At 42.7% G+C, this 27,476-nt stretch overlaps 1 protein-coding gene across 1 annotated transcript in view; it reads right to left on the bottom strand.

Moving 5' to 3' along the window:
* slc12a2 (solute carrier family 12 member 2) overlaps positions 1-27,476 on the bottom strand; it is a 37,979-nt gene that overhangs the window by 6,729 nt on the left and 3,774 nt on the right. Inside the window, exons 2-23 of the mRNA XM_035625242.2 lie at positions 19,329-19,448; positions 18,246-18,321; positions 16,830-16,925; positions 15,025-15,164; positions 14,522-14,632; positions 14,244-14,352; positions 14,013-14,137; positions 13,693-13,777; positions 13,426-13,586; positions 13,074-13,181; positions 12,843-12,966; positions 11,205-11,306; positions 9,038-9,193; positions 8,364-8,463; positions 7,470-7,581; positions 6,378-6,518; positions 5,689-5,795; positions 5,474-5,553; positions 4,717-4,860; positions 2,883-2,930; positions 1,443-1,565; positions 454-565 (exon numbers count right to left, since the gene is read on the bottom strand). Coding sequence (XP_035481135.1) covers positions 454-565; positions 1,443-1,565; positions 2,883-2,930; positions 4,717-4,860; positions 5,474-5,553; positions 5,689-5,795; positions 6,378-6,518; positions 7,470-7,581; positions 8,364-8,463; positions 9,038-9,193; positions 11,205-11,306; positions 12,843-12,966; positions 13,074-13,181; positions 13,426-13,586; positions 13,693-13,777; positions 14,013-14,137; positions 14,244-14,352; positions 14,522-14,632; positions 15,025-15,164; positions 16,830-16,925; positions 18,246-18,321; positions 19,329-19,448 — 2,480 coding nt within the window. The remainder of the gene's footprint in view (positions 1-453; positions 566-1,442; positions 1,566-2,882; positions 2,931-4,716; positions 4,861-5,473; positions 5,554-5,688; positions 5,796-6,377; positions 6,519-7,469; positions 7,582-8,363; positions 8,464-9,037; positions 9,194-11,204; positions 11,307-12,842; positions 12,967-13,073; positions 13,182-13,425; positions 13,587-13,692; positions 13,778-14,012; positions 14,138-14,243; positions 14,353-14,521; positions 14,633-15,024; positions 15,165-16,829; positions 16,926-18,245; positions 18,322-19,328; positions 19,449-27,476) is intronic.

The following is a 27,476-nucleotide window of genomic DNA, read 5'->3' as shown; positions in this document are numbered from 1 at the left end:
CTAGTACTGTATTACTGGAGTATTGTAGTGCAGGAATGTACTGTACTACAGTACTGTCCTGTCCTGTAGCACTGCAGTGTAGTACTGTACTCTAGTACTGCAGTAGTGTAGTCAGTGCAGCAGCTAAGCAGAGCAGTGAAGTGCTGAAAGGAAAGCAGACGGCTGCACTGTGTCTGTGTTTGTGTCTGTTTGTTCACTGCGATCAAGCTGCATGTCGACTTGTATATGAGAAGCTTCTACTGCCTGGTCTGACACATCTGTACACATGGTGGGCACTATGACAATAGGAGTAGTTAATCAAAGTTGTAATCTATAAACATAATCCAAATGAATACTAGGCTTCTGCTGAGAGATCCCAAGACTCTGGTCTTTTACATTGCTTAAGGAAAGCGTATTGTAATGTCACATGATCTATTTATAGTTGACACAGTGGATGAGAAGTGCAGGACTCACGCTCGGCGGTCGTGATCAATTCTGTTGATCTTGCCCCCGATGAAGACACGGATCTTGCAGTCCTTCCACCTCTTCTTGTTGGTCAGCAGGTAGGGGATCAGCAGGGTCAGACCTGGGCAGGGGACCAGTCACAGATAGAGGCTCAACACACCTCCAACAGTCAACATGTGTAGACCCCCTGACCAACCAGTAGGAGTCACTGCTGTAACGACTAAGACTTCCCATGTAGTAGCACTGCACTTCACACACTTCAGAACATGGTGCCCTTTAGTCAGAAGACTAAGAGGATTAGCAGGTCAAATATGTAAACACATGTAAACAGCTTCAAGACATAAGAAATGTTTCAGCTTCAGAAAATAGTCAGTTTTAGGTAAATTATCTGAAAATAGCTTCATGGTAACAATTATCAACCATCAACACACACCAGGGCAGTCGTGTGCTCCACTGGCCTTCGCACAATGTTCAGCAGATATATGAATACATTTCAAATTACATAACAATTCCAATTGCATAGTCAGCATAATTATGAGGTGTAGGCTAATGTATTTGTTTATAATTGATTCACAATTCATTAGAGAAAAACTTGAGAGCAGACAAATGTATGTATGTGCCTCATACAGTACAACAGGCAAATGTTCTGTGAACATTAACATCTCCATGTCTCCACATGTTGTAAAGATGTTAATGTGCAAGATGTTTAAAATCCCTTCCCATGTATAATTCACGTTAATATTGATATTTATACATAACTGTATTTTAGACACTGAAGTAGTTTGTTTCTGTTTTTTCAGACTTTTCAACTGAGGGAATTTATGTTCTGACTCTGCAGAAACAAAACATGTGCACAGCATAAACATGCGTTCATTTACTTTGGCAACCAAAAGGTGAAGCCTGCTTGCCAGCTTGGCCAATATTTCTAAAAGATATAATGCAAGAGTGTGTGTGTGTGTGTGTGCGTGCGTGCGTGACGTTCTTTCTCCCAGGCTCACCTCCATCATCAAACAGCCACCAGACGTCCACGGTGCCCTTCCCTTGTTTCTTGTGGAACTGCTGGCTGGCCTCCAGCAGCCTCTGGTCGGACACGTTGAGCGGGACTGTTGGACTCCTCTTGTCTACAGGGTCGTTACAAAACACACCAACAGAGGAAACGTCATTCAGATGGACAGATAAAACTACCACTACCATCAGTACCATCGGTTATCAGCCTGCTGGAGTCCTGAGAGTTTAACTTGTCATGGACAGAACCAAACATCCCAGTGGACCGTGTTTGAACATGTGTCATATATGGACAGAGACATATTCTTGGCTCTGTGAGGTTAAGTGTGGCTATCAGTGTGTTGAAAGTGTAGTTGATTAATCATTCTATAATGACAAGGCTAAAGTAGAGTTTTAAAATGTTTCAAAAACTGAAATATAACATTGACTTATGTCTTAAGTGATAATAATAATAATACACTTTTATAAGGCACTTTTCTTAACAAGGTCACAAACTGCTTTACAAAGGAAGAAATAACAGCAGACAGGCAGATACAATGTGAGTCAAGCGATGGAAAATGAGCAGAGGAAATAGAATCATATCAATAAATACAGAGGATTAGTCAGTGTGAATAAGAGCCACGGTTTCAAGGGATTTTGAAAAGCTAGAGACTTATTGTGTCCATGTTAAATGGGCAGTGAGGAGATCTCTGTGACCCAGAGGACACACGTCAGGTCAGTCATTCTGAGGTAAGGCCTCACTGAGCAACACTGATAGGATCTGTGCTTTGTTGTTTTTAAACTTAGATTCTCATTTAAACAGGAATATTTTTTACCGAGCTTTCAATTTAAGATGTTGATGTTATTTTTTCAATATCTAGTTGATTTCTTTGATCTCGGATAAGTAAACCAGCAGGGACAGAACAGCAGACAGACAGGGAGAGACATGAAAACAGCAGAGACGTTTTCACCCTGGAAGAGAAAGCTGCAGGCAAACTGTCGCCTTCAGAGAGAAGAAACAGCAGGCAAGAGATTGAAGAGAGCTTTGAGGAAATTGAAATGTTGGCACACACAACAATAAATACTCAAGACTTGGATCGAGTTTAAGGCACCGTCACATACAGTATAGACTTGAGCCACAAGCTGGAGATTGTTAACAGGAGAGCAGGAGGAAGAGAGGAAAAGACATAATGTTATTCCCTGCAGCAAAGTCTCTAGCAGGCCGGAAACACGGGGCAGACTGGGAGAGACGAGACGGAGACAGCAGAGTGAAGGACGGCACGTTAAGACCAGAGGAATTCAAAATATACTGTGAAAAAAAACGTGATGAAAGAAATAGCACAGGGAAAGGAAAACATGACCTGAGAGGAAAGTGGCGACAGAGATAACAGAGATAAAAGAGAGAGAGAAGGACAGAGAAGATCTAAGGCAACCCAATAAAATGGATCTCCTGCCTTTTTTCAACAGGGGCTGAGTTGTAGCTTTGCCATCCTCCTCGTCATCTGGGAAATACGAGACAAAAGGAGAGAGAAAAAAAATCACAACTGAGGTGAAATGCTGTTCTCATGTGCTTTAAACAAGGCAACTAGTCATAAATTAAGACGATGGTAAGTGTAACAGAAAATGTACAGAAACATAAAAAAATAATAAAGCAGACGTGGGCTTTATGCTAACAGACTGGAAAAGGTTTTCTACTTCCAGAGGTTTGAACTTTTCTCCCTTTTCCCGTAAGAAGACTAACAGACAGTGGTAACCACTTCTGTACATGTTGTTCACTTCCATTAGTCGTGTCACAGCCACGCAGACTTTCTCCTGAACCACAAAAACTCTTTGTTTTCATCAGACTTGATCGTTACCGTCAATGAAACTCAACACTTCTGTGTTCACAGTCTTCCAGGGAAGACGGGAAATGTTCCCTTTGCTTCTCGGACACAAGATACGTGAAACATATTCAGCAAATGTTGGAATTTCATAGTCAGTGACCAGGGAGAAACTAGGGCAGCATTTCTGATCAAATGGCACAGTAACTGTTACAATGGTAGAATTAGTGCTGAATTTATCAATAGAGTTGGTTAAAAACTGAAAAATGATTGAGTTAATTAAAACATAAAGAGAAACTGGTCTCAGGGATATGGTCACAAACATACGATGAGACACAACCTATGATGATGATGATTTTAATTAGACGCTCGGGCACAGACTGGTATGTCCTTGATATGATATGTAGATCCTCCTACACTAAACACTTTGGACAATAAGCTGAGCACACGCTGGTCGAGGGATCTGTTGATCATACATGTTGTATCTCAGCTCAGTAAACATCAAAACCACCATACCACTACGCTTTAAAACTAAAACCATCTCCGTCCAGTCGAGCTCTGTAGCTCTGCATCACTAGTTATCGCCGTCCATTTCAACACTCCTGAAAAATATCATAGTCTGACTGATAAGAGCCAATCAGGAAGAGAATGCTTTCAACGCTCCCCTGGAGTTTTCAAACTGCAACAGCGGGTGCATGCGTCAATGTAGCAGCAGCGATGCCTTTTAAAACGACGACGTGATCGTGTGGACGAGGCTGGTCACCAGGCTGTCGTTGGGAAGGTTTCTGGACTTCCCACAATCTGGGAACTGTTTGCTTGTTTGTTTGCTTGCTTAGTTCAGAGTTGTGTGGGTGGCGCTTGATGGCGATCTCGCTCTCTGCTTCACACACACACACACACACACACACACACACACACACACACACACACACACACACACACACACACACACACACACACACACACACACACACACACACACACACACACACACACACACACACACACACACACACACACACACACACACACACACACACACACACACACACACACACAGTGGTTAAGGACATCTGTGGACTAACAAAGTGGGTCCAGTGGGACGACGGGGGTCAGGGGTGACTGAGGCGACTTCCTGTCAGTGTGTGTGTGTGTGTGTGTGGAGGCGAATAAGGAGGTTATTGATGGATTAACAGGGATTTGTGAGAACAGTTTTAAACTGATTCCCTGAAGAAAATCCTTCCTCCGTCATGAAGTGGAATGGTGTGAGCAACGCACACAGTAAACAATCAGAGCAGCTGTGATTAATAACTCAAGAATAAGATGTTAATGGCATATATTTCAATAACAAATATATTGTTTCTTACTGCCATGTCAATACTGTCCCCAGAGAGGGACAGCAAGCACAACTTCCTTCTGAATCCTGATTGGTAGATAAAGGTGTAATATGATGCGGAGGCCTGCTCACCTTTCTGTATGGCCGGACTGTTCTGGAGGCTGGTGGCCTTGGAGGATTGCTTGGACGAATCAGCGTCAGAGTCCTTGCTTGTGTCTATGGAAACAATCACGTCTTTCATCCCCGAAGACTTCTCCTGGGAGGACAGGCACTCATCTGGGACGAAGTGGAAGCAGAGGGCAGAGTGACGAAGGTGAAGGAGGAAGAGGGAATCGGTCAAGGAAAGGGGAGGGAACAAGATGGTAAAACATAAAAACACAACTTTGTGGTGAGCCTCTCTTCTGGATCAGAGGGTTACACCAGAGATTTAGCCTTGATAGAATTATCAAATTGAATAAGTTGAGGAAGAGAAAACTGATTTTGACTTTACGTCAAGATTGAAAAACCCTGGATACTACTTTTCCCAAATTGCAACTCATTAAATGTCTTTACAAAAAAGGGGCATTGAATCAGTAGGAACTAGACTTGGTTCTTCAAGACGTTTCACCCTCATGCAAGTCGTGCCCTGAGGAGTTGGCCATTTGCTTAATGGTTGGTCGGTACATTACTCCAGACACATATGGGATCACTATGTTGTCACATCTGTTCCTCTCTTCACTAGCCACACAGCTGATGTTTTTCAAAGGTCCACTTGGTCCCGATGGGACCTTTGTGAAAAATGCAACAAGATCCAGGAAAAACACCAGCTCTGAAAAAATGCTTTTGATCCTATTTCCACCACACTGCTGAATACTTTGTAGTGTAGTGCGTGTGCTCGTGTGTTTGATACCTTGTCCTTGGATGTGGGACACATCCAGACCCTCTTTCAGTCGCAGAATAACGGCACCAAACTGTAAGTCAAAGGCATCGCTGGGACGGAAAAACAGAGGGACACAATGAGGCACAATCCTCACAGACCTAAACAAACACTCGAGAAGCAGAAGTCACTGCTCACTGGTGACCCTCCTCATTTAGGCTCTGATAAGCGGAGGCAACTCTACTCACTGGATCATACTGATGTACGTCTCCACGTTCATCATGTCACCGTCCCTCCAGTCATTTTTGAAGCCGAGCACCAGCGTGTTGGGCTTGAGGCGACCCAGGCCAGCAGCCTGGACGAGGACAAAGAGAGGACACACGATCAAATAAATTCATACAACATTTCCAAAAGGCGAGCAACGTTCCTGAGAAGCTGTTAATCTGGAGGAAGAAGCTAAAACTGCTCTGAGCACTGAGCGACAGACAAGGTAGATTAGATAAGTCAGAAAATATTAAAAGATGCACTAACAGATCATTGTATGTATCTTGTGTGGTAAATACAGAATGAGGCCAGTCTTAACTTTTACCTTAGCAGAGAATCTCTCTCCATCATTTTTCCCTTTCTGCTTGGGAATGCTAGGATATGGGAGTGATACTAATTTGATTTGGCATGCATTGATATTATTTGGGAAAATTGTGGCGCCGATATTTAACAAACCTTAAAGCCTCTTATCCTTAATCGGAAATAAATATTTAGCACATTTTGTAAAACATGCCGTTAGAAGCACGTGCTCACTGAAGCACTAGAGCCAACGCTGCTGGATGTTTGTCCACAAGAGGCGTGAAGGATGAGTCTCTGCATGTTAAATAGAATTGAACTGAATGTCCTGCAGAATGATAAAGGCTTGACTGATTCCAGCAGTGCTGGGTCCTACCTGCAGCAGGTACTGTGTGCCCTGCCTCATGTCCTCAGCGAACACTGGTGTGTAGAAGGCTTTGGTCTCGTTCTTCAGCAGCCAGCGCTGGTACCGGGACTGGTCGTTGGCCAGATCTTTGAAGTTTGGCCTCCTGTAACCCTATAGAGAGACACGTGTGCCACAGTCGAGGGCAGATGTCACAGGGTGATTCATTTCATCTGGTTTTGATCACAGACTGAAGATCTTTTGAATCTCTGCATCAGGGAGTTTGTTTACTTCTGGAAGCTGCGACGCCATTATCCGGGAATGCTTACACCATTTTTACCACTGAGGCTTCTCTCTGCCCTAATGGAAGCAATAAATCCACTTGTGGACAGCACAGTGCCTGCATTCATCAAATCAAAATGCCTGTTCCCTTGTCAAGTTATTTCACCTGGCCTGGATTAGTAAAAGGTGTTTTGGAACAAACACATGAGCTCTATCACCACTGTGGCCCACTGAGCTCTGGATAACACACAGTTAGAAATCATACAACTGGAATGATGGAATTTAGAGCACATATGTTAAAAACAAGAAACTTCAAACATACCAACTAGAAGTTATCAGAACGTACTGTCGCTATCAGTCTCCTCAGAATTATCATAGAAGACTGTTGCACTGGTGCAGAGCCGAACACACGGTGGAAGGCTCGGAGGTGAGGTCGTGCCTGTGTCTGGTTTAGAAGTTGTTTGAGCGACTTCTAAGGGTCGGCCCTGGAGCTAACACGGGAGTTTACAGACTCATTCAGTAATAGGTTTATATTACTTAGGGGCCCGACCCTCTCTGACTAGTGACATCAGCTTTGTGCAAGGAACAGTTCGCTGACGCACTTGAGAAGGATGTTGATGTAGCTGGAACATAACCTGACCTTTCTAAATGGATGTCAGCTGGTGGAATGCAAACGGTTGAAACACAGAGCGGATTATCATTTATTTATTAGTTTCAATTCATCATATTAACAATGTTGATGTTAATTAACACTGACTGTGTGACATGAGAACCACACGTGTGTTTTAAAGCATCTTTTTAACAACAACAACAACAACAACAACAACAGAGTTTTCTGCTCACCGTGCGGATGTGACCACAGATCGTCAGGCCCACGTTCTTGGTGAAGCTGTGAACCAAGTCCAGAAGAGCTGGACGAGAGTTTGGGTAACCGGTCATCACCAAACACTGGGGTCTAAAGTCAGACACAACACATCAGCATTAATGTTAGTTTTTACACTCTATGTACAGTGTGTTTGAATCTACAGCTACATGTCTCCTTGACCTTCAGTGGCCTCTAGTCTTCGTAGATGGAGACAGAACAAACAGGAGCAGAGTAGCTCACATCAAAGCAAATATGTTAAGCTCCACAGGATTTAATGGAGGCGGTGAGAAGAGAAAAGAAGGAGCTCAAAGGAACACACACACACACACACACACACACACACACACACACACACACACACACACACACACACACACACACACACACACACACACACACACACACACACACACACACACACACACACACACACACACACACACACACACACACACACACACACACACACACACACAGTCAGATGCCTTTTAATCTCCTGCTTGGTTTGCTGCCATGGGAACCGTCCAAAGGCACATCATCACTAAAACATCCTCAGAAATACCACTGCACCGTGTGTGTGTGTGTGAGCACAGTTAGCAGGTTGGATATATATACTCATGGATTAAATCAATAAATACCATTAGATGATCCTTTATCTACCAGTTATACTTTAGTAATTTCAACCCCCATAATAAAATACTTTACTACTACTATTGTCAATATTATCATTTATAAAGTCTGGCAATATTAAAGGTGATTTAAGAGCACTCAAATTGCCATAACTGCCTTTCAATCAGAAAAAAGCCAGGCTGCATTTCTCCATTAACTCCTGCTTGGCTCAGTGCTGACGAGTGAAGGTGTACGGTCTGTACCTGAAGTTCTTGATGTGGTCCTCCACTCCGCTGAGGTGCAGAGTGTGGGTCAGGGCCTGGTGGTAGGTCAGGGCCTGGGTCGATGAGCCCCAATTCACATCTGGAGAGGAGGACGCACGCAGGCAGAAACAAAACAGTGCAATCAGGAAGTGTGTTTACAGGTCGTCCTGTTGGGCCCAAAGGCCGCCCGACTCATGTGGTGCTTCAGCCAATGAGAAGGCCTCCTATGTGTGTGTAGCTGCATGTCAAACTGAGCGTGCACACAGGTGCCTAGGGCCAGCTCTGTGTTTGAAGAGGTGCAAATGTCTGTGGTGTGGGATGAAACAACTTGACGGCTCAGTATCATGTAGCTGTGAGATCAATCAACTTACACACAAAAGATTTCTCACTTTAAAAAACTATCATCAGTCCAGGTCATGTTTAGGAGACTGGAGGCAGAAACTCCACAACTCTCCATTTAACTGGTATAGTTCTACATGTGTTTCCTACAAGTGCAGGGACACATGTAGCAGGAGGAAAGAGAACAATGTGATTTCATGAGCAGTTCGGTATCTGGGTGGAGATTGTTGGATTAAAATAAACATTAGACTTAGCGCATTACCTTAAACGTTGTGAATGATCTACTGAATCGAACTCGTGCTATACTTCTTTAAAGTTAATACTCAGTAACTCACCTGGCTTTTTGTAGCTGACATAGATGTAGAGACCCAGAACTATGACGTTGGTGAGGAGAGCAGCCCACCAGTTGATGACAAACATCACCACACAGCACAGGATGGCTCCAGCCAGAGAAACCCACATGTTGTAGTATTTGAAGCTGGGACGCCAACCTGCAGCACCAACCAGTACGAGTCAGAACAGAACCTCGGCAGCAAAAGGACATTTATAGTCACATCATAATGTTTTTAAAATGATTGATTATAGTTAACTGAGGAAATGCACTCTGTGTTAAGGTTGAGGAGGAGTATGATTTGTCAAAGACTTCACAGCTGACCGAGTTAAGTCAGAGGAAACTGTGGTCATCCTTTTCATTATTAACACGCTCTTCACATAGTAACTGCTGCTGTTAAAGAGTGTGGACACAGTTTAAGTTGAAGTTGGGTTAAGAATGGGAGTTAGCCGCCTGTCAGAAGGTTTTACCAGAAATTAAGGAGCACACTTCTTTACTGCGTTCCACAGAAACTAGACTAGAGGGATTTTAGTGATGGGATACAGTTGGACTGTGTGGTTACATAATGACAGAGTCTAAAACAATCCACAGGACATAAAGGGTACATTGATGGTACTGTTTTTCTCAGTACCATGCAAAGGGATTTGTATCCCCAAGAGTGGGCAGCGTGGGCCCTGAGGAGGCCAGAACACCACATGGGGTTTAACGTTTGTGGTTGCAAAGGCATGAAAAAAAATCCATTTAGGTAATGTCTTCATTACTGCTGGCCTTTAATTGAGTCATGTACCATTTACGTCCATGTAATTAAATAACCTGCTTGGGGAAAATAGCAGCAGATAAAGAATCTGTACCTGAAGTTCTGCTAGAGCTTTGGTAATGAGGGGGAGAAAAACACAGAGCTTAACATTTCAGTCAGCGATTCATTCTACAAGTGTCAACTCACTCAAAGTACAAAAGTCCAGATGGTTTGGTTTCATTTGTCCAGGTTTAAAGATGTGTGTTAGTGAGAGTTCAAAACTATTATGTTGATAAGATTAACGGAGTCATAATTTCTATTACAACATGTTTACATGATGCAATTATCAAAATGCAGATCATCTGTCTCATACCCTCTTTCCATAGCTCTTGTCCAGCCTCCTAAAAACATAAATCTGCTCAGATTGGTCAACCGGCCCCGGATTTGTCAAGCGCTTAGAGCGCGAGTCAGAAATGTCCCGTCCCAGAAGCTTACCCAGAGACTTCCTGGTCAGCTCTAAACAGGAATGTGAATGATGCACTTAAGGCGCTTCAGGAGCAGACGCCCTTTAACAAAATGTTCATATGATGTATAATGTAGAGTTGAAATGTTACAATCAACTAGATGGTTTCAGTCAAGACAAATCATGACTGTTCAGTCCATTAATGACCGCAGAGTGATGTTACAGAGCCAGGCTGCAGAGAACACGTTAATCAGACAACTGCCCACTTTCATTTGAGCCTTTTATCAAATTACTTTGGGAATCAAAGCTAATCCTTTAAACTGGTAACGTGACCATCAGCTCCACCAGAAGGGAGAAGCCATCTGAGGCTATCTGAATGTTTTCTACATTTATCTCCCTGAATGTTCCCATACTAATGAAAGTTCTATGAAGGGTGTGTGATGCTGCTGAGCACTCAGGAACAAGTGAGTGAACCTTGGTTGAGAGTTTTATCAGCTACCTAAAGAACCAAAGAATCTTTTGTTATAAAGACCTTTGTGGACAGTATCCTGTGATTGTGTTTCCACAGCATCTTTTGATTTCCTTTGTTAGAACCTGAACATTGCACTTACAGTATGTTAGTGGACAACATTCACCTTCACTCTGCAGAGCGTTAACCCCCCCGCCCCTCAAAAAAACAGTAAAGTCATGTAAATGATCATGTGACTGCCCCTCATCAAGCTGAGAGAATACACATTCCACATCAGATGTTGTTTTCCTGAGCAGTCCGACATGACCCATCTAGTGAGCCGACAAACCGGCTTCAAGGAATTCCATTTGAAACCCTATCACCTCCCATCACTTTCACTGAGGCTGATGAGCTGGTGTTTTAAAAGTCAGCCAGGGAATGTCTCCTACGATGAGTTCTTCTGGTGTCTTTGGGATCAAGCACTTTTTCATTATTTTCTCCCGTTTTCTGGGTTTTGATCTTACCTGGTGAGTTAGCCAGTGACGCGTGGAACACAGAGAAGTTGATCAAGGCATAGGAGGCCAAGAAGAAGTTAGAGATGATGGGGGCAATTATGTTCAACTGCGCTGCAATATGAAAACAACAGGCAGTTAACTCACATGTGCAAAAACTCACGGGTAATTTCATATTCTCCTTTTCTGTCAGCAAGAGCCAAAAGAACTTCTTAACTTCAGTTTAAAAAGACATAGTGTGTGCTTTGCAAGATGGCATCAAGAACTTAGTATGACAAGGTCCAGAGCAGATACACTCATAGAAATACTAAGAGTGGTCAGAGGATGAATCTGACACCATGACCTTTTGTTTAGTGGCAACATCAGGTCAAAGAAGTTTAATCAATGGAAAGGTATCTGAACAATAATGTTCAAGTTACACTGGATATGCATGGACATAACCCTAAATATCGTTACCCATTACACATGTAAATGGTCATGTATATGCAGATGTAACTTACAACTGGCAGTTGTTCCCCCTTTCCATTACTATTTCACCAGATGATGTGTCACAGCGTCTGAGTATGGGGTTTGTTTATGAACTAAACTCTACTATTGTGGCTCTCGTCCGTAGACATTCTTATATAGTCGGTAAAAGAAGTGAGTGGGGGTCTGCGGCGTCATTGGCAAAATGATTTCTTTGGTCCAAGTCAGACTTTTCATACCCAAACCAGAACTAGCCCTCAGTCTCTGAGGCATTGTAAGAATCCTCCTCCTGTTCAGTTACGTCCACTCTCCCACTTTGTGTTTCCCTTTATGCACATTTTCACACCAGACTCCGTGCCATGATGAAGAACGCATGGCACCTTCTACATGTTTTGCTGTAAATAGTAATTTGCAGCACATCTATGATGTCATATGACACATGCCTGGAGGATGAATCTTAATATGTCTTGATGATCCATGAGGTGGCACTAGAGGAAATGTATGAGCAGTCACGTTTCGTGAAATACCGCCACGAAGTGCCACATTACTTCATATTTTTAGTCTGTTAAATGGTAATTAATTTTATATTTTACATGTATTTCATTTCTTAATAATTCCATAAATATTCTAGGAAGTTTTCAGGATAAAAATATTAAATGTGTAACTAATCGTGGGTTAAACAGGAATAGCCTTAACAAACGGCACCATTTAAACCAATGTAATTATTAATTTATTATTCATATGTTTTATTGTTCTTTCCTAGAAAATATTAAAGCTAAAAAATAAATTGGGATTAAACGGGCGGCTGTGGTTCAAGAGGTAGAGTCCACCAACCCGAAGGTCGGCGGTTCAATCCCAGCTTCCCCCAGTCCGCATGCCGGTGTGTCCTGGGGAACGACACTTAACCCTAAATTACCTCTGATGGCTCTTCTAGTGTATGAATGTGTATAAATGTGTGTGAATGTGACTTTGCGCTGTAAAGCTCTTCAAGTGGTTGATAAGACTATAAAAACTCTAAATAAATGCAGTGCATTAACCATTTATTAATAATTCAGTCTAACATTTTACACTATGCAGTGCACACAATAGCCTCTAGGTTATCAGCTTGTAGTCTATTTAAACCAGTGTTCTCTGTGATCTCATCATCATAATACCAGTACAAACGAGCAGCGTGTGCAGCCGTACCAATGAGGATGAAGGCCAACGCGATGCCAAAGGTCAGGATGTAGCCTCGCAGGGGCTCGTTGTTCTTCCCGTAGCCTTTGGCAAACATAGCCAGGCCGGGGTAGATGTTGTCCTTACACAAAGCCTGTGGAAACATCACATCATCAAGAGTTTTAGTTGTTGAACATGAACTACAATCCAAAAGTAAAAATGCCTGCGAGATAACTTAAAGTATTTTCGGTTGGGTCTTACCTGAAAGACTTTAGGTGCACTCACTAAAGAGGCCAGAGCTGAGGACAGAGTGGCAGAGAAGATCCCGGCACTGATGATGGGCCCAAAACCAGAAACCATGCTCATCACCTGAACACAAGATTAGATGCTATTTGAATCGACACCTAACGGCAGTTATTTGATCCTCTCTAACATTGTCACAGCAGTTACACCAGTAATGTCATTTAAAAAACATTTGCTGGGAAGCTTCTTTCAGTAATGAAGTAGTTAAATAATAAAGAAAGAACAATAATGATAATAACAACAGGAAACATGTACAGTATTACAAAATGAAGTGAACATTCTTCAACTCTCATCTAGAGCTGCTTCGTACCTGGAAGTCGTTAAGGAGTCCATAATGGCAGCTTTCTTTGTCAGTCTTACAGGAGGAGAAGTCGTAGCCAAAGTTGCAGGCGGCCTCAGTGCAATTCATCCTGAACTGGGAACTGATCGTGTCATTGACATTTCCAGTAGCTTCTCTCACAATACTGGCGCCTGTTGTCAGAAATTTCATTATGCAAATATTACAACTGTGCAGAGAAATGAGGTTTACTTGAACAAACGTCAGATTCCTTCAGCGACAGAGAAAGTTTTACTGTACCTGTTGAAACGGCTACACCCAGGTAGACAATCCCTGTGATCAGGATGGCCAGGAGGGTTCCTCTGGGAATGGCTAGCTGTGGGTCCTGCAACAAACCACCACAACAACAAGCTGTGGTTACAAAAACCCTTTCAACCCTCATCAGTGAAGGGAGTTCAGATCGAAATGTTATCATCAATTCTCTGACCACCACACTGACCCTCAACTCAATCACCACAAGAGAATCTGTGGACCATGAGTTGTCTTGACAGCTTTAGTCAAATGCATTACATGAGGATAAACCTGTGAGATGTTTCGTTAAATAACTACAAGTGACTTACGGCGAGGTCTCCTGAAATGTTGGCTCCAGCCAAAATACCAGTGGCTGCAGGGAAGAAGATCGAGAAGACGGAGAAGAAGGTTTCGCCTCGAAAGGCTGGACCCATATTCTCCCACATGATTGAACCTGACAGGGAAACAGAGCTGTGCATTAGCCAACCTCAAATGTCTGTCATTGTTATTAGGTTGTACAGATGTTAATTCTGCCTCATCAGGATGAGGGTGTGTCATACCGTGATAACCAAAGAAGCCAACCGATTCCTTTGCCTTGACAGGGATGAAGGTTCCAATGAAGTAGTTGATGATGGCTGTGATGAGGACAAAAAGCAGGAAGATCTGGGCCTAGAGAAGCAAATTAACCAACGCATGAGTCACCGCTGCCCAGTGTATGAATTCATCAGAACATACAGAAGGGCCCATATGTCTGACACCATTTCCCCACCGTACACACAACACTATGCATTTGATGTTAGCTGTTAGGAGGATATCGGAAACTGTATCCTTGTCATACCTTAGCCTCCCATTCCATTCCTGCGACAGAGATGCCCAGGAGAAGGATCACTGTGATGGTGCCGATGATTCGGATATCATTTATTTCATCCGTCATGATGGCGTCTGCACCCTGAGAGACGATACGAGTTCGTGAACCACAAATTACAAACACTGGAGTTCTTCCACATTTATACAAAGTTACTTGATATTACAATATACATATTTAAGGCTATATCAATGCAAATGGACTTGCTGGAGGTTCTTGAAGACTTTCCACCTCTCATCCAAAAAGTTTGAGTGTTTAGAAATACACAAAAGTATTCCCTCCTTGTGGTTCTCTGGACAGTTTATATAAATAAAATTTGATTGATTGATCGCTCTATAATTAAATTATTATATAGGGTAGCTAACTCCTCCCTCAGTCGTAGCAGAAAGCTGTGTGCAGGCCCTGGGGAAGGTCGGGTATACTCACAGACACACAAGACAAGAAACACAGTGATCGCAAGGTGTCGAGAGACTTACGGCAAGAAGTTCCACAACAGTTTCAGCGAAGCCCACCACATACATGGCTACAGCCACAGCGTTAGCAAAGGCAAATATCAGACCAATGGAGCCTCCGAACTCTGGGCCCAGACTCCTGGAAATTAAGTAATATGCTCCACCTGGGGGAAAAAAGGGGACATCAAAAATGTGAGTAAAAGAAGTAAAAATACTGCACGGGGGAATGTTAGGTGTAGATTTGAGAGGTGAGCTGGAGGCCCAGTGAGTGATCTTCGGCGTGAGGAGGATGAGGTCAGGTGTAAAGCCTGACTCATCTGCTCACAGACCCTCTTTTGTCTGTTTTTTCAGGTCAAACCGGACAATCAGAGGCTTCCATCGGCACAATTAGCACAATGGTCAATTATGCACTCTCCTCTCGTGTGATGAGTGTCAGAACAACATGGCCACACAGTTGGGAGAGGTCTCCAGGGCTTCCCACATCATGTTTCTGTTTAGAGATGTTCTGATTCCAATACCAGTATCGTAAATCCCTCGGATACTGAGTCAAATGCCGATCAGGCATCAGAGAGTACGCAGATGTACTCAACAACTATTTAAAGGGAGTAATTGTCGTTTATTCCTAGATTTATTTATTTGTGTTCTATTTCAGTGATGACAGTAAAACTAGATAATTAAAGAACTTCACTGGCTTCACTCTCTACATGTGTCTGTGTAACCAGAACCAGGCCATAGAACAATGACAACAATCATCACGTTCATACAGGGTAAGTAGCATACAGCTGGTAAAATATGTTATCTGGGTACATTTTTAAAATGTAATTGGATCAGTACTGGGTATTGGTCCAGGTGGGTAAATGGTATCAGCACATCTCTGATATTTTAGTTATAGGATTAAATATCATTGAACCAATCAGCTGTTTGAACCAGCAAGTCTGGCTGGGCAGGCCACTTCGAGCTTCTGGCCTCTTGTCTGCAGTCACACACTTGCATGAGGCAACAGCGCAGCTTAGAATGACCAGGAGGCCTGGAGGAAGGATCCAGCAGCACACAGAGAGCTGCACTGTGTTGTGAAATTCAATGTTTTAGTTTTATGACCCTACATCCTGATGGCTCGCCCTATGGTCTGACTAGTCACCTATGGTCAGAGATCTCTGAAGACTCTCAAGTGGAATTATACATTATTATAACATAAGACTCTATGTGAGAGACCAATGTCACAAATAGCTATTCCTTTGTAGACTTTGACATATAGGTTAGCTTCAGTGTTATGTGTCTTGTTTCCCTGTGAGACCTTCTCTGCCAAACCCCCTGCATCTAGTCAGCTGCATAAAGTCCTGAGAGACACACACACATGCACACTCAGCCCAAGGACACTTGGGCATGCAGACTGGGGGAGGGGGGGATCGGATCACTGACCTTGTGGCCTTGTGACCTCTCTACCTCCTGAGCCTCAACCGCCAATATAACATTTGACACTAATATCAGTCTGATACTGCCAGAAATCCAAACAACTCAAACATGAATTTTACTTCAAAATAGTTTAATTTTCTCCTCCACACAAGCCTATATTGACTGATCCAACAAAAAGAAGTATTAATATCCAGTCACGTCAGTTGATCACTGCTTTCATTCACTTTAAATTAGAGTATTGCAGTCTTGACTTTCTGCTCTCACTGAGATGAATGTGTGTTAAACCCGTCTCCGGTCTGATTCCAGATTAATGCTACTCTGTGATAATAGACAGTGGTTCAAATCCCATGGGTTTTATTAGCCTGTTTCACAGCCAACAGCAGGGCCCATCATCCTAGAGAAGTAAGTGTGTGTACCTCCTCGTACGAATCCGTTGGTGGCAATGGCAGAGGTGGAGAGGCCGGTGATGGTCGTCACGACGGTGGCCATGGCGATGATCAAACAGGAGAGAGCTGTGAAGGAAAACACCGGATGAAAAGAATGTGCACCAGAGTTAACAGTTTTCTAGCAGGCGTTCCAATCGCTTGGAGAGCTGTGTGAAAACTAGAGCCACGACTCTGCCACATGTGTCACCGTGTGGTGACATTTCACTGCAAAGTGGAGAATTATCAACACACGCTGGGGGTCTGGGGCCAGGAGGTGAGGCTAGGGGCCTCTGGTTAGGAAATTTTTTGAACAGTGATATATGACTTATGTCTTTTGTTACATCAAACTAAAACATTGGCTGAAATAAATGACAAAAGTAAAAGAGTGACAAACTAACTTCCTCACTGGATTCTCACCATGCACATGGTTTGATTTCACATGGTTTACATTTCTACCTCCATCTATTTAATTTATTAACATGCCTAGCTAAGAATCATTTCATAAAGCTCTTCTAAGCTGTTTTTTTTTGGAATGTTGTTTTGCTTTTTGAAGGTTTATCCTTTACTTGTTTGGTGTGTTTTCTCTTTAAGTATCTTATCTTTTTATCACTGAAATCAGTTCAGGTCTGGTTTATATCTACAGCTACTGACAGCTTCACGTTTTTTGATTTGATTCTTGATTCGTATGGTTTGGTCGCATAACTATTTGTATTATATTGAAGACTGTATTTCTGTCACTAATCGCACCATAAGCTCTTATATAGTGACTTGTGTGTGTGAACTCCAGATTAGTAATGGTTCTGATCTACAGTTAATACAAAGAGACGAGTTGCCCACAATGGGCCCATTTTCCCCGTGGAGCCTCATTTTTGCTTTTCAGCAGAGTCAACAACCATCTGAAGCTGAAGATTCATTCCTCAAGTCCTCAAATCATTCTGAAAAACATCTGCTTTGTTGTAAAAAACCAGTAATGCAAGTTAAGTAACAAGGGAGTGTTCTAAACAAGACACTGCTTGTTTGTAGTCTAAATATGAGATAGAGAGGTGGGATGATAAGTATCAAAACACAAAACATTCATGTTGCCATAAAATGTAGTGGTTTACATGTTTTCTCATAACGTGGTGATTTTCAGAGAACCTGTAAGTTCACGAGTGATGTTTTTAAACTTGCCTGAACCAATGTTATATGTCTACAGCGCTTGTTTCCTGTGTTGCAAACAAGCTGTGTTACACCATCAGTAAACCTTTAACCACAGGCCGACTTCACACAACCTTCCACGTCCACAACAACTGACCGTTTCCTCTTGAAGGAAGGCTACTGCAAATATACTGTGAGCTTAAATTTGTTCTTTTGGCTTTAAGGTCATTTTAAATGGTCGGCTCTTAATAATAAATGATCTCCACTTACCAATCCCAGCCTGACCCACGATCCACGACATGCGGATGAACAGCATCACACCCCAGATGTTCAACATGCAGCGGACCTACGGGGAGGAGGGACTGTTAATGTCGGCCGTAGAGGGGGAAACTTCAACACAACCATCACTCACTTTCAGGGAAGATTTAGAAAAGTCTTTGTTTATTTGTGACTCAGGTCAGTGAGAGGAAGCTCCCAAAGTTTACCACCTGGAAGTCTTTGGGCTGACATCAGCTGAACATGAAATCTGATTCAACCAGATCAGAAGGAAAGATTTCATGTTGTTGAGATTTTAGCTCTTTTTATTCAAAGTGATCAGGGATTCAATATCAGCAGTCCTGGGCTGAGGTGTTGGTGTGTTGCAGGCAGGTGACATTTAAACAGACCTAACCCTAATATTATTAGAATCATCAAATGAGACAAATCTTAATGTTCGGTCCTCTATTCTGGATCAAAGGTGAGACGTGTGATCTGAACTGTATGTGCAGCAGGTGACACGTTTAAGATTTTGGACTGTGAGTGTGGATCTCTCATGGCTCAGACATCACTCACAACCACAGAGATGTGGTTCAAAGTACAAAGTACGTCATATTTAGGCACGTCTGGATATTATCATCCTGCTTTTATTGTGACATGTTTAGTCTTTACTTCCTCTCGAATATAAACCTCGCACTTGTTTCCACGTCTTCTGGTTTCTAATGGCTTTTATCAGGTGCTGTAAGATATTTTCTTCAAATAATCTTACATGTGATATCCATCTTTTTTAAGACGACTAATAGTGTGATCCAGATGCAGATGTGCGAGATGAGGGTTAGATACAAATGCAGAACAGACACATTTATTAGAAACTATCAAGATATTTTAATACATTATCAAGATTGTTTTATTAGACGGACCTACGGACAAAACTAGAAGTAGCGTTGCAGTAATTGTGATTCTTAGGGGAGTACCAATATGAACGTTTATGATATTTCAACACATTCAGACAGAGACAACAACAATGATAACAAAGATTGGATGACTATAAAAGGAAACTGAGTTTTAAAAAATGTCTAGATTTCAACATGGACTTACCAGCACCCCCTTAATCCAGCCAAACTTCACCACTCCTTTGGACTCGGCTGCTTCCTTGGCAGCAGCCTCCTCAGCCGGGGTCAGCTCATCACCGTTAGCAAACCCATCCTCAAACGGCTCCTGGGAATACAAACATAAATTCATTTTTTAATGTGGAAGGAAACACAGAGGCTGTGGCCCACAGCCCACTGAACCATTCTGTCAATGACTTTGACACATCAGTATGAGATCAGGGCTGGTTAAGTGTTTAGTGTGGTTTCAGTGCCCATGCTGTGGGACAAATGTGAAATTAAGGCCACAGATGATATTCAAGGATCAGATCGGACTTTGGAACAAAATAAATGTAGTGTAGTGTGTGACAGACTCCTTGGTAAAGCTACTTTTAATAAACGCCACAATAACTACCTGAAAAGAGTTCTGAATGTGTATGTGACAGAAGAACATCTACCTTGGCAATACCAGCTATTTACAACAGACAAAAACCGACAGAGGATGAGTGGCCTTGTGTTACTGCAGCAGTTAAAAACCCCACAAAGCCTTCCTCCCATTCAGAGACAATGCTGGGATGTTGGAGGCCTCCCAGGGTGGACATGTTACCGTCCTCTACATTTATAGAACATTTAATGACCTCAGGGTGAACAGAGGATGTCTGACGTCTTCCCTGTGTTTCCTCCTTCCACTCACTGGGAGGAATGTACATAAAAAGAATCCTTCTGAATGCCAGTGAGTCACCACCACCCTTTTCTTGGCAGGTGGTTGGCCAAGAGGCTGCTTGCTACACATTTACTCATTTAGGCCGACGCCTTCATCCCAACTGACGTACAACACTAAAGCAGAAACGTTTATCCTCAGAATCCACCGACCGTGTTCACCAGGGTTAGGGTTAGATTGGTTCAGGCAATCACACATTGGCATTATTAATTCCCTGGGCCAACATCTCTTCCTGTGTGTGTTCTTGTGTGGTCAGTGAACTCTTTGCTCTCAGATGGCTGAGCCAGTCAGACACATGACCACAGCTCAACAGAAGTAAGAACCCCACTTAGAATTATTCCATTATTGGGCAGATCAAAAGAGGCCGCATTTCCCAGCATTTAGCTACACACTCTCGAGTCAATTTTAGCGTCTACCGATCGGCTGCATGAGAGGCATTTAGGGGAGATCTGTAAATTGTGGCGTTAGAACCCCCCGGGTATCCACTCCCCCTCTGAACCGCACGGGTCTCTGCATAAACACTGATGTTTTGCCACATGCCAGGACATCCACCGCCACAAGAACATTCTTGAGCAGTGGGAAACACTGCGGCTTAACTTCACAAAAGGAAGATGATGACGACAGTGCAAGTTTCAATATCTGTGAAGTGGCCTATCAAATGAGTGGAAAACCCAGCAGTGTGTAACAACATGGGTTTAAATTCCAGGTTTATTAGTATTTGATAGTGTCGAGTACACATGAGTACCACTGAGGTTTACCGAGACAAGACAACCAAAGAGACTCAGCGACAATAAAAGGCCCTGTGTGGGCCTTGTTGTTGTTTTTACACACAGAAAATGGATAAAGAAATTGATCAATAAAATATTGATAACACTTTAAAAAAATCTTATCAATTCCTTCATGTATTCTCTAGATGTTCTGTTCATAAGTATGTGTTTTTCCAATCCTTATTCAGGGCGTTTCCTCAGGATATGGACGACCTTGGGTTATGGATCCTCTTACAGTGTGTCATTTTACAGCAGTGGAGAGGAAGTGTAATTATATAGTTCTAGCCTGCTTTGAAGGTCATGTATATTGATGCATGCCCTCAGGATCCATTTCCAACTAAGGACAGTAATATCCACATCCAAACACTTTTCACTGGTGTTTATCAAGAGGATTCTGTCCCATGACATGTCCTCATCAGAGCTTTGTGGACTCCCTTTTTTAACAAGGAGCAGCTTGTGTTAGAGAACGGCCTTTACGCTTTTTCCCGTAAACTAAACTAACTACATATCAGCAGTACCTGCAGATAGAGGTTAAACAGTCACCAAAATAATCATGGATATCAGAAATATGTCATTACATTGCTATTATTCTCTCTCACACACAGTCTATCTTGTTGCATTTGAGCACATCGTCTGAAAGCAAAACATACTCATAGTTCACATTACTGACAAACTTAAGCAAAACACTTTACCCTAAGTTGCCTCTGGCGGCAAGTGTGTGTTTACCGAGGTGCACCACGACATAGATGGGTTTCATTCCTCCTGAAGACAGTAAATCACAGCAGCAGCAGAGTTATATTCAATATCATTCATCGCACTGATGTTTTAGATTTTGTTTCCAGTGACATATTAACAGTGACGTTGCTGCCGTAGAAACACTATTTTGTTGTAATGGAACTTCCTTCGGATCAATACATTACATTTGGTCCATGTTTTACAGTTTTGGTTCATCCTATCACCAAGTCATTAGTATGTAACAAAGAGAATGTTGCTTCACTACATGTTAACAACAATCAGGCAATGATCATTCAATCATATTGTAATAATACCATGTGATGATGAATGATTGCTTAGTTTAGATAAACTGTAGATCACGTCTATAATTTTATTGGTTGAGTTAATGCATTACTGCATTATGACGTCATTTCCTGACTTGATAGTGAGGTCATGACGACAGCATTTACCATCTGATCGATTCATACATACAGCGATACACCGGAAAAATGCAAGACCATATTTTGTTGACCTTGACATTCAAACGATCAGCTCCAAAACTTTATCATCTGGATGGAGGCTGCCCACCATAGTCCAGTTTTACAGCCACAGTTTCATAATGATTTTACACTTATAATTATGATTTAATAGTTACTTACTCACTTAAGAGTGAAACTACTAACTAATGAAAGAGGAAAAAGAGAGCTAACTGCATATATTTAGTGAATGAACTGGTTTCTGTTAAAAAAGAGAAACTAAGAGGATCACAGAGCTTTGCATGACATGACTCTCTTGTTGTACTGCCGGACTACAGGCTCCAAAAATCATGTGGTAATACAGTAAGGAAATGTGAAATTAATGTGAATGGACATCGCTCAACAGAGAGGTTCTATCACAATAAGAAGGTGTTATAAATTATCCAAGAGTGTAGCGGCATCTATAGAGGCGAGCTGTGGGAGGTATCAACACCTCCCAGTGTCCACTCAGTGACAGTCTGCCCGTGGCAGGTCGACAGGCTCTCCAGGTCGGGGTCGTATTCTGTTCCACTGGTGAGGGCCTTTCACCACATTAAATACAAAATCCCGAAGCAGCAGGCAAGAATAAAAAGTGACCAGCTGTTTAAAAGGGTGAAACAGGTTGAATCATCATCTGAAGTTATACTGGCGACGAAGACAGGATGTCCACGTCATCATCTCAATCACGACAGCACACCAGGCAAAACACCATCTTCTTGGGAGTTTGCTTGAGCAGACTAGAGCCACAGATCTTCAGTCGCCCACATGTGTCCTGAATGTCAACAAGCAGTTCACAGCAGACACTCATCTCAACTCAAGAACTGTATATGGTGTAGCTGAGAGCTCACACTGGTGAGTACACCGGGCAGAGAACAATGCAGACGACACAGGATGAGTTAGTGAACATTATCTACATGGCTGAAGCAACACAACGGCCGGCTTTGCACAACAATGACAAAGCATCGAGAGCTTAGCACGGCAGTGCACACTGCACTGGGACTTGCCACGAAAGGCACTGTTACAAAAAAGAAAACCTTGTGATGCAATTAGACTAAAAAAAAGTTCACTTGGGCCCAACACAGAGTAAAGGTTGAGCAGGGTTTTAGAACCATTTCAAGACCTACAGAACCCGTACAGAACCCACAACAAGACAGCCGGGATGGGCAGAGATGTATTTCCAGGAAAAAACAGGCATGTTCTTCTGACTACATATCAATGAATAATTCTTAGCCCCAAATTATCTCGACTGACGCAATACAGCTAATCAAAAATAAATACAGCTCCTGCTCGTGTCAGTGAGGTAAGAGGTACACACATCACGGAAAAACAGACTTCACCACAGCCACCGACTTTCTGCACAGAGGACTTTATGTAACAGCAGAGCACTTCTGACTTAGAGGCCAAATGCTTCTTACTCCATAGCTCCACAGCTGACATCCATTCTGCTTCTGACAAAGATAACATGATTCATGTTTTATCATGTTTGATGAATATTGTTACTTTGTCTTTCCAGTACTAGAGACCAGTGGACCATTCTCAGTAGTGTGACGTGTCCTTTCACTTGTAACTAGATGGATACAATATGAGTAACAAAAGACTAAATGTGGCAATTGAATCACTGTTGAGGTAACTTATTAAGCACAAACACCAAGCAGCGTGTGGGTGTCAGGATCTGCATAGTTTGGGAGTTAAACTTCTCGTGGCAGTGGGGACCGCATCTCACCCTCCCCTGCGTGATTCGATCAGATGTCCACTACCTCAGACATCTCACCATTGTTTGGAAAGTCCTCCCACCCCTCGGTTCATTATTCTTTTACTGCAATGAAACTCTCCCGGAGTTGGATTCCCTGCCGCCCACTGAGGCCTGTTGATGGAAGTAAAACGGCCTGTCCCGACACTGCAGAGATTCTTGTTTTGGAATTGTGTCGAATTACTATTTGAATGTGGCAATGGTGAGAAAGAGGTGGCGAGTGAGCCACCTGCAAACAGTGAGGAGCTTTGTTGCTCTGCAAGGTAACAGCATCTGTGAATGAGCAGTTGAACACTGACCACTATTAGTTTGGGGGGAAGGGAGTGTATGTTTCGGCCTAGTTCACACAGCAGTTTTAAGACAGAATTTTTACTCGCCGACAAATTTAGCAACTCGCCCAAAAAAGCCCCAGATCGGCGCCAACCGCTACGTGTGAACGCTTTTAAGATGCTATTCGAGAGGTGAGACTCCAGCCAATCAGAGACCAGGACAGGATGAGATTTTATTTTAATACAAGGCATCATCATAGAACAGGATGACACTGAAGAGCAGGAGGATCATTCAGACTAGTTTGACAGTCACCTATGGGCCCATATTGTAGCAATATTATTTTCTGATGTGGGGGGGCAGTTGTGTAACTATCTCAATCCGTGTGTGCGTAAAATAAGAATTCTAAGTGTGTAAAATAACCTGCAAATGCGTACCGAGATTTAGGAATATGTGCAGGAATCTGCTGCGCAGCTGCAGGGGGAGTCAGACATCGACGGAGCTGCAGAAGCTGGTTGTGTGTTTTCATCACGTGTCAACAGACATGGGCCACCAACAATGATTTCATTTGGCAATTAAGGTATCTGGAGTGCTACATCCTGCCATGTGGCCGGCATGTGCACACACAAGCACATGTGAGAGCTTGTAAATATGTACATAAAGGACGTTTGCCAATTTTCCATGATGCCAACCACGGTTTGACAGAAAGCTGATTTCAGTGACCTGGAGAAGTGGCTACTGCACCTACATCAAGCTGACCTCCAAATATCTTTGTTCAAACAGTTCCCTTCTGAACAACGTGCCCGTGTGGTGCGTTAACTGATCTACAGACAGAAGCTCTCATTGTCAGAAAGTCCTCAGTTCATGGTGAATAATTAAGAACTGGGACAAGACTCATTTCCTGTTTAGAGATAAGGCTTACTCATAGAAATGCACACCCCGTTTGATTACTTAGTGCTGGATACATTTAGGGCTTGGTATCATTTAAATGTGACAATATGATACAATGAGTTGCTTTGGACATACACAGAGTATTTTTCTATATATCACTATGAACATTTTTCTACACAACCTTTTTTTCCATTGATCAAGACAAACCAAAGTAATCCAAATGTGAAATGTTGTCTAAACACAAGAAGTGGTCTCTCATCTGAAATTGGTTACATTATTATATGAATCAGAAACTTCTCTGCTGGGATATAAGAGAACACATTTGTAGACCGTAGCCACTTATAACCTGACTCTTGACACATGGTTCATGTCCACACTTCACTGTTTGCAGTCTGTCCTGTTGACATTGACAGGATTTTTACAAACATATTTCGTTGTCTTTCGTCCAGTATCAAAGCCATACCCATTTATAGTAATGTGTTTGTTGTGGCTCTCCACAGGAGCGTGGGGCTGGTATTTGAGAAAGTGATGTCAACAGTCGCCCCTCATACCACGACTGAGCCCCCAAGTGAGAATAGTGCATGTGTTCTGTGAAGTGCTGAGCGTAGCAGAGCTGGCAGACAGTCCGTCTGTCGTGCAGAGTGAAAGAGAGAGGAGCGCAGGCAACAGGAAATGTGATTATGACGGTCATTACCATATTACTTTCTGAAGGGCACAAGATTGCAGTTTTTTTAAAGCACAAGAGGGAATATTGTGCACGTACCCATGTGTACCACTGAAAAGTAATTAAAAATGTCAGTGAACAATGAAGGTCTGTACTACAGCTCACTAATGAGCTTTTATTCAATTCTGTCTGTAAGTCAACAGTTCTTATACTTGGATTTGTGTTCCTTTACACTGTTGTACTGTTATAAGTGTACATAGCCATAACTGGCAAGAAACAAATATTAAATTACGAGGAGGGAGGTAGGGGAAAGTGGCCAAAACTGGAATGAAACCCAATTATTCTCTAATACTAACTTCCATATTTCCAAATCCTCCAAGTTACCTTCAGTGCAACGCTCCAGTGACTGACCTGAGAAGATGATCTGTTGGAATATATGCATCTCCCAGAGGAATCAAACACGAAAAGTCGAGGAGAAGTGAGATTTTGTCGACTACTCGTTCACTTTCCAGCAACAGTCCAATAAGGACACTTGGTGATATGGCATTGACATGAAGAGCAATGGCAAAGAAAATGAAAATGAATGCATTTTAGGACTAGTTCTACAGTCAGACAACTAAAAGTGTCAGTTGAAGCTCAATCATTGACACAGCATTTATGTTTCATATTGCATGTATGTATTAATTGAAGGAACGTGACGGTGTCATTATTGGACTATGGTCTAAGAACACCAAAGCCATCTACACGAAGGACAAGAGCCGTCTCTGCTCTATCATAGTATGTATATATATATATATATATATATATATACACACACATATACACACTTTCAAACTATGCTCTACATTTACACTGAGATCTTCCCAACACCATCTAATACTCAAAAAGTAAAGGACCTGCTACAACTGCAAGATGTCCCTGCCTTTTCAGACACAGTGGAGCTTTAACAATGGAGCAACACTGTGGGTCACATCAATATTTAAGCACGATGTGTTAATGCTTGGCTGCTGCACACTGGATAAATCTGCCCTGTCACCCTTCCTCTCCCGACTTGTCAATATGGAACTACATCGCACTGTTGATACTGCTGCCGCCTTTTCAGGGGCCCAATGTACAAGGACTGCCTGCCCCCATCACGACAAACGCACCCAATTTCCTCCTTGAGCAGTTTACCACCAACCAAGAGGCTCAGTGAAGAAACTCAAGTGTTCGGCCATGATCGGGGAGATGTTGTGGTGCCCAGTCTCTTTCACTGCCCTCACACAACACAGAATGACTCATTGATTGCCGAGAAAAAGTCCATGGGCTACAGTCAATTGGCACAGTGGAAATTCCACCCCACGCTAGGCGTGCCATAGAAAGGGTGGACAACTCTTCAATGCTGGACTAGATAAAATGGAAACAGCAGGGTCAGTATGACCTTCAAAGAACCACAAACCCCCTACATTTTGACGTCGGAAGCTATTTCAAATAACCAAACAGTGCTGCCTCTACCGAATGTAAGACAGCCACAGCAGCTAATTAATCCATCAGTTGATAGATATCTGCTAGCAGCAGTAATTATATGGTTATGAAACTGACTCGACCCCTAACACTGTACCAGATAGTTGACACCAGGAGCCAGTGTATTCTGACCAGGGAACAAACGAGATCCCCCTTTCAGCTCCCTAACCTTGAGAACAGGAGACCTGCTTTTCATCACCGACTACTTAACGGCTGGACATGGGATATACGGCTTCGCTTATTAAGGAAGACTGAAGGGACATTGTTTTTCACAATTTTTGATTAAAAAAAAGACCCCAAAGCATCCTGCTCATGTTGAGGAACATACTGAACAACCTAATGTAGATGCAGAACTGAGCCAATGCC

The sequence above is a fragment of the Scophthalmus maximus genome, chromosome 2 (genome assembly GCF_022379125.1).
Source record: "Scophthalmus maximus strain ysfricsl-2021 chromosome 2, ASM2237912v1, whole genome shotgun sequence".
Classification (NCBI taxonomy): domain Eukaryota; kingdom Metazoa; phylum Chordata; class Actinopteri; order Pleuronectiformes; family Scophthalmidae; genus Scophthalmus; species Scophthalmus maximus.
This window is presented reverse-complemented; position numbering and strand designations above follow the sequence as displayed.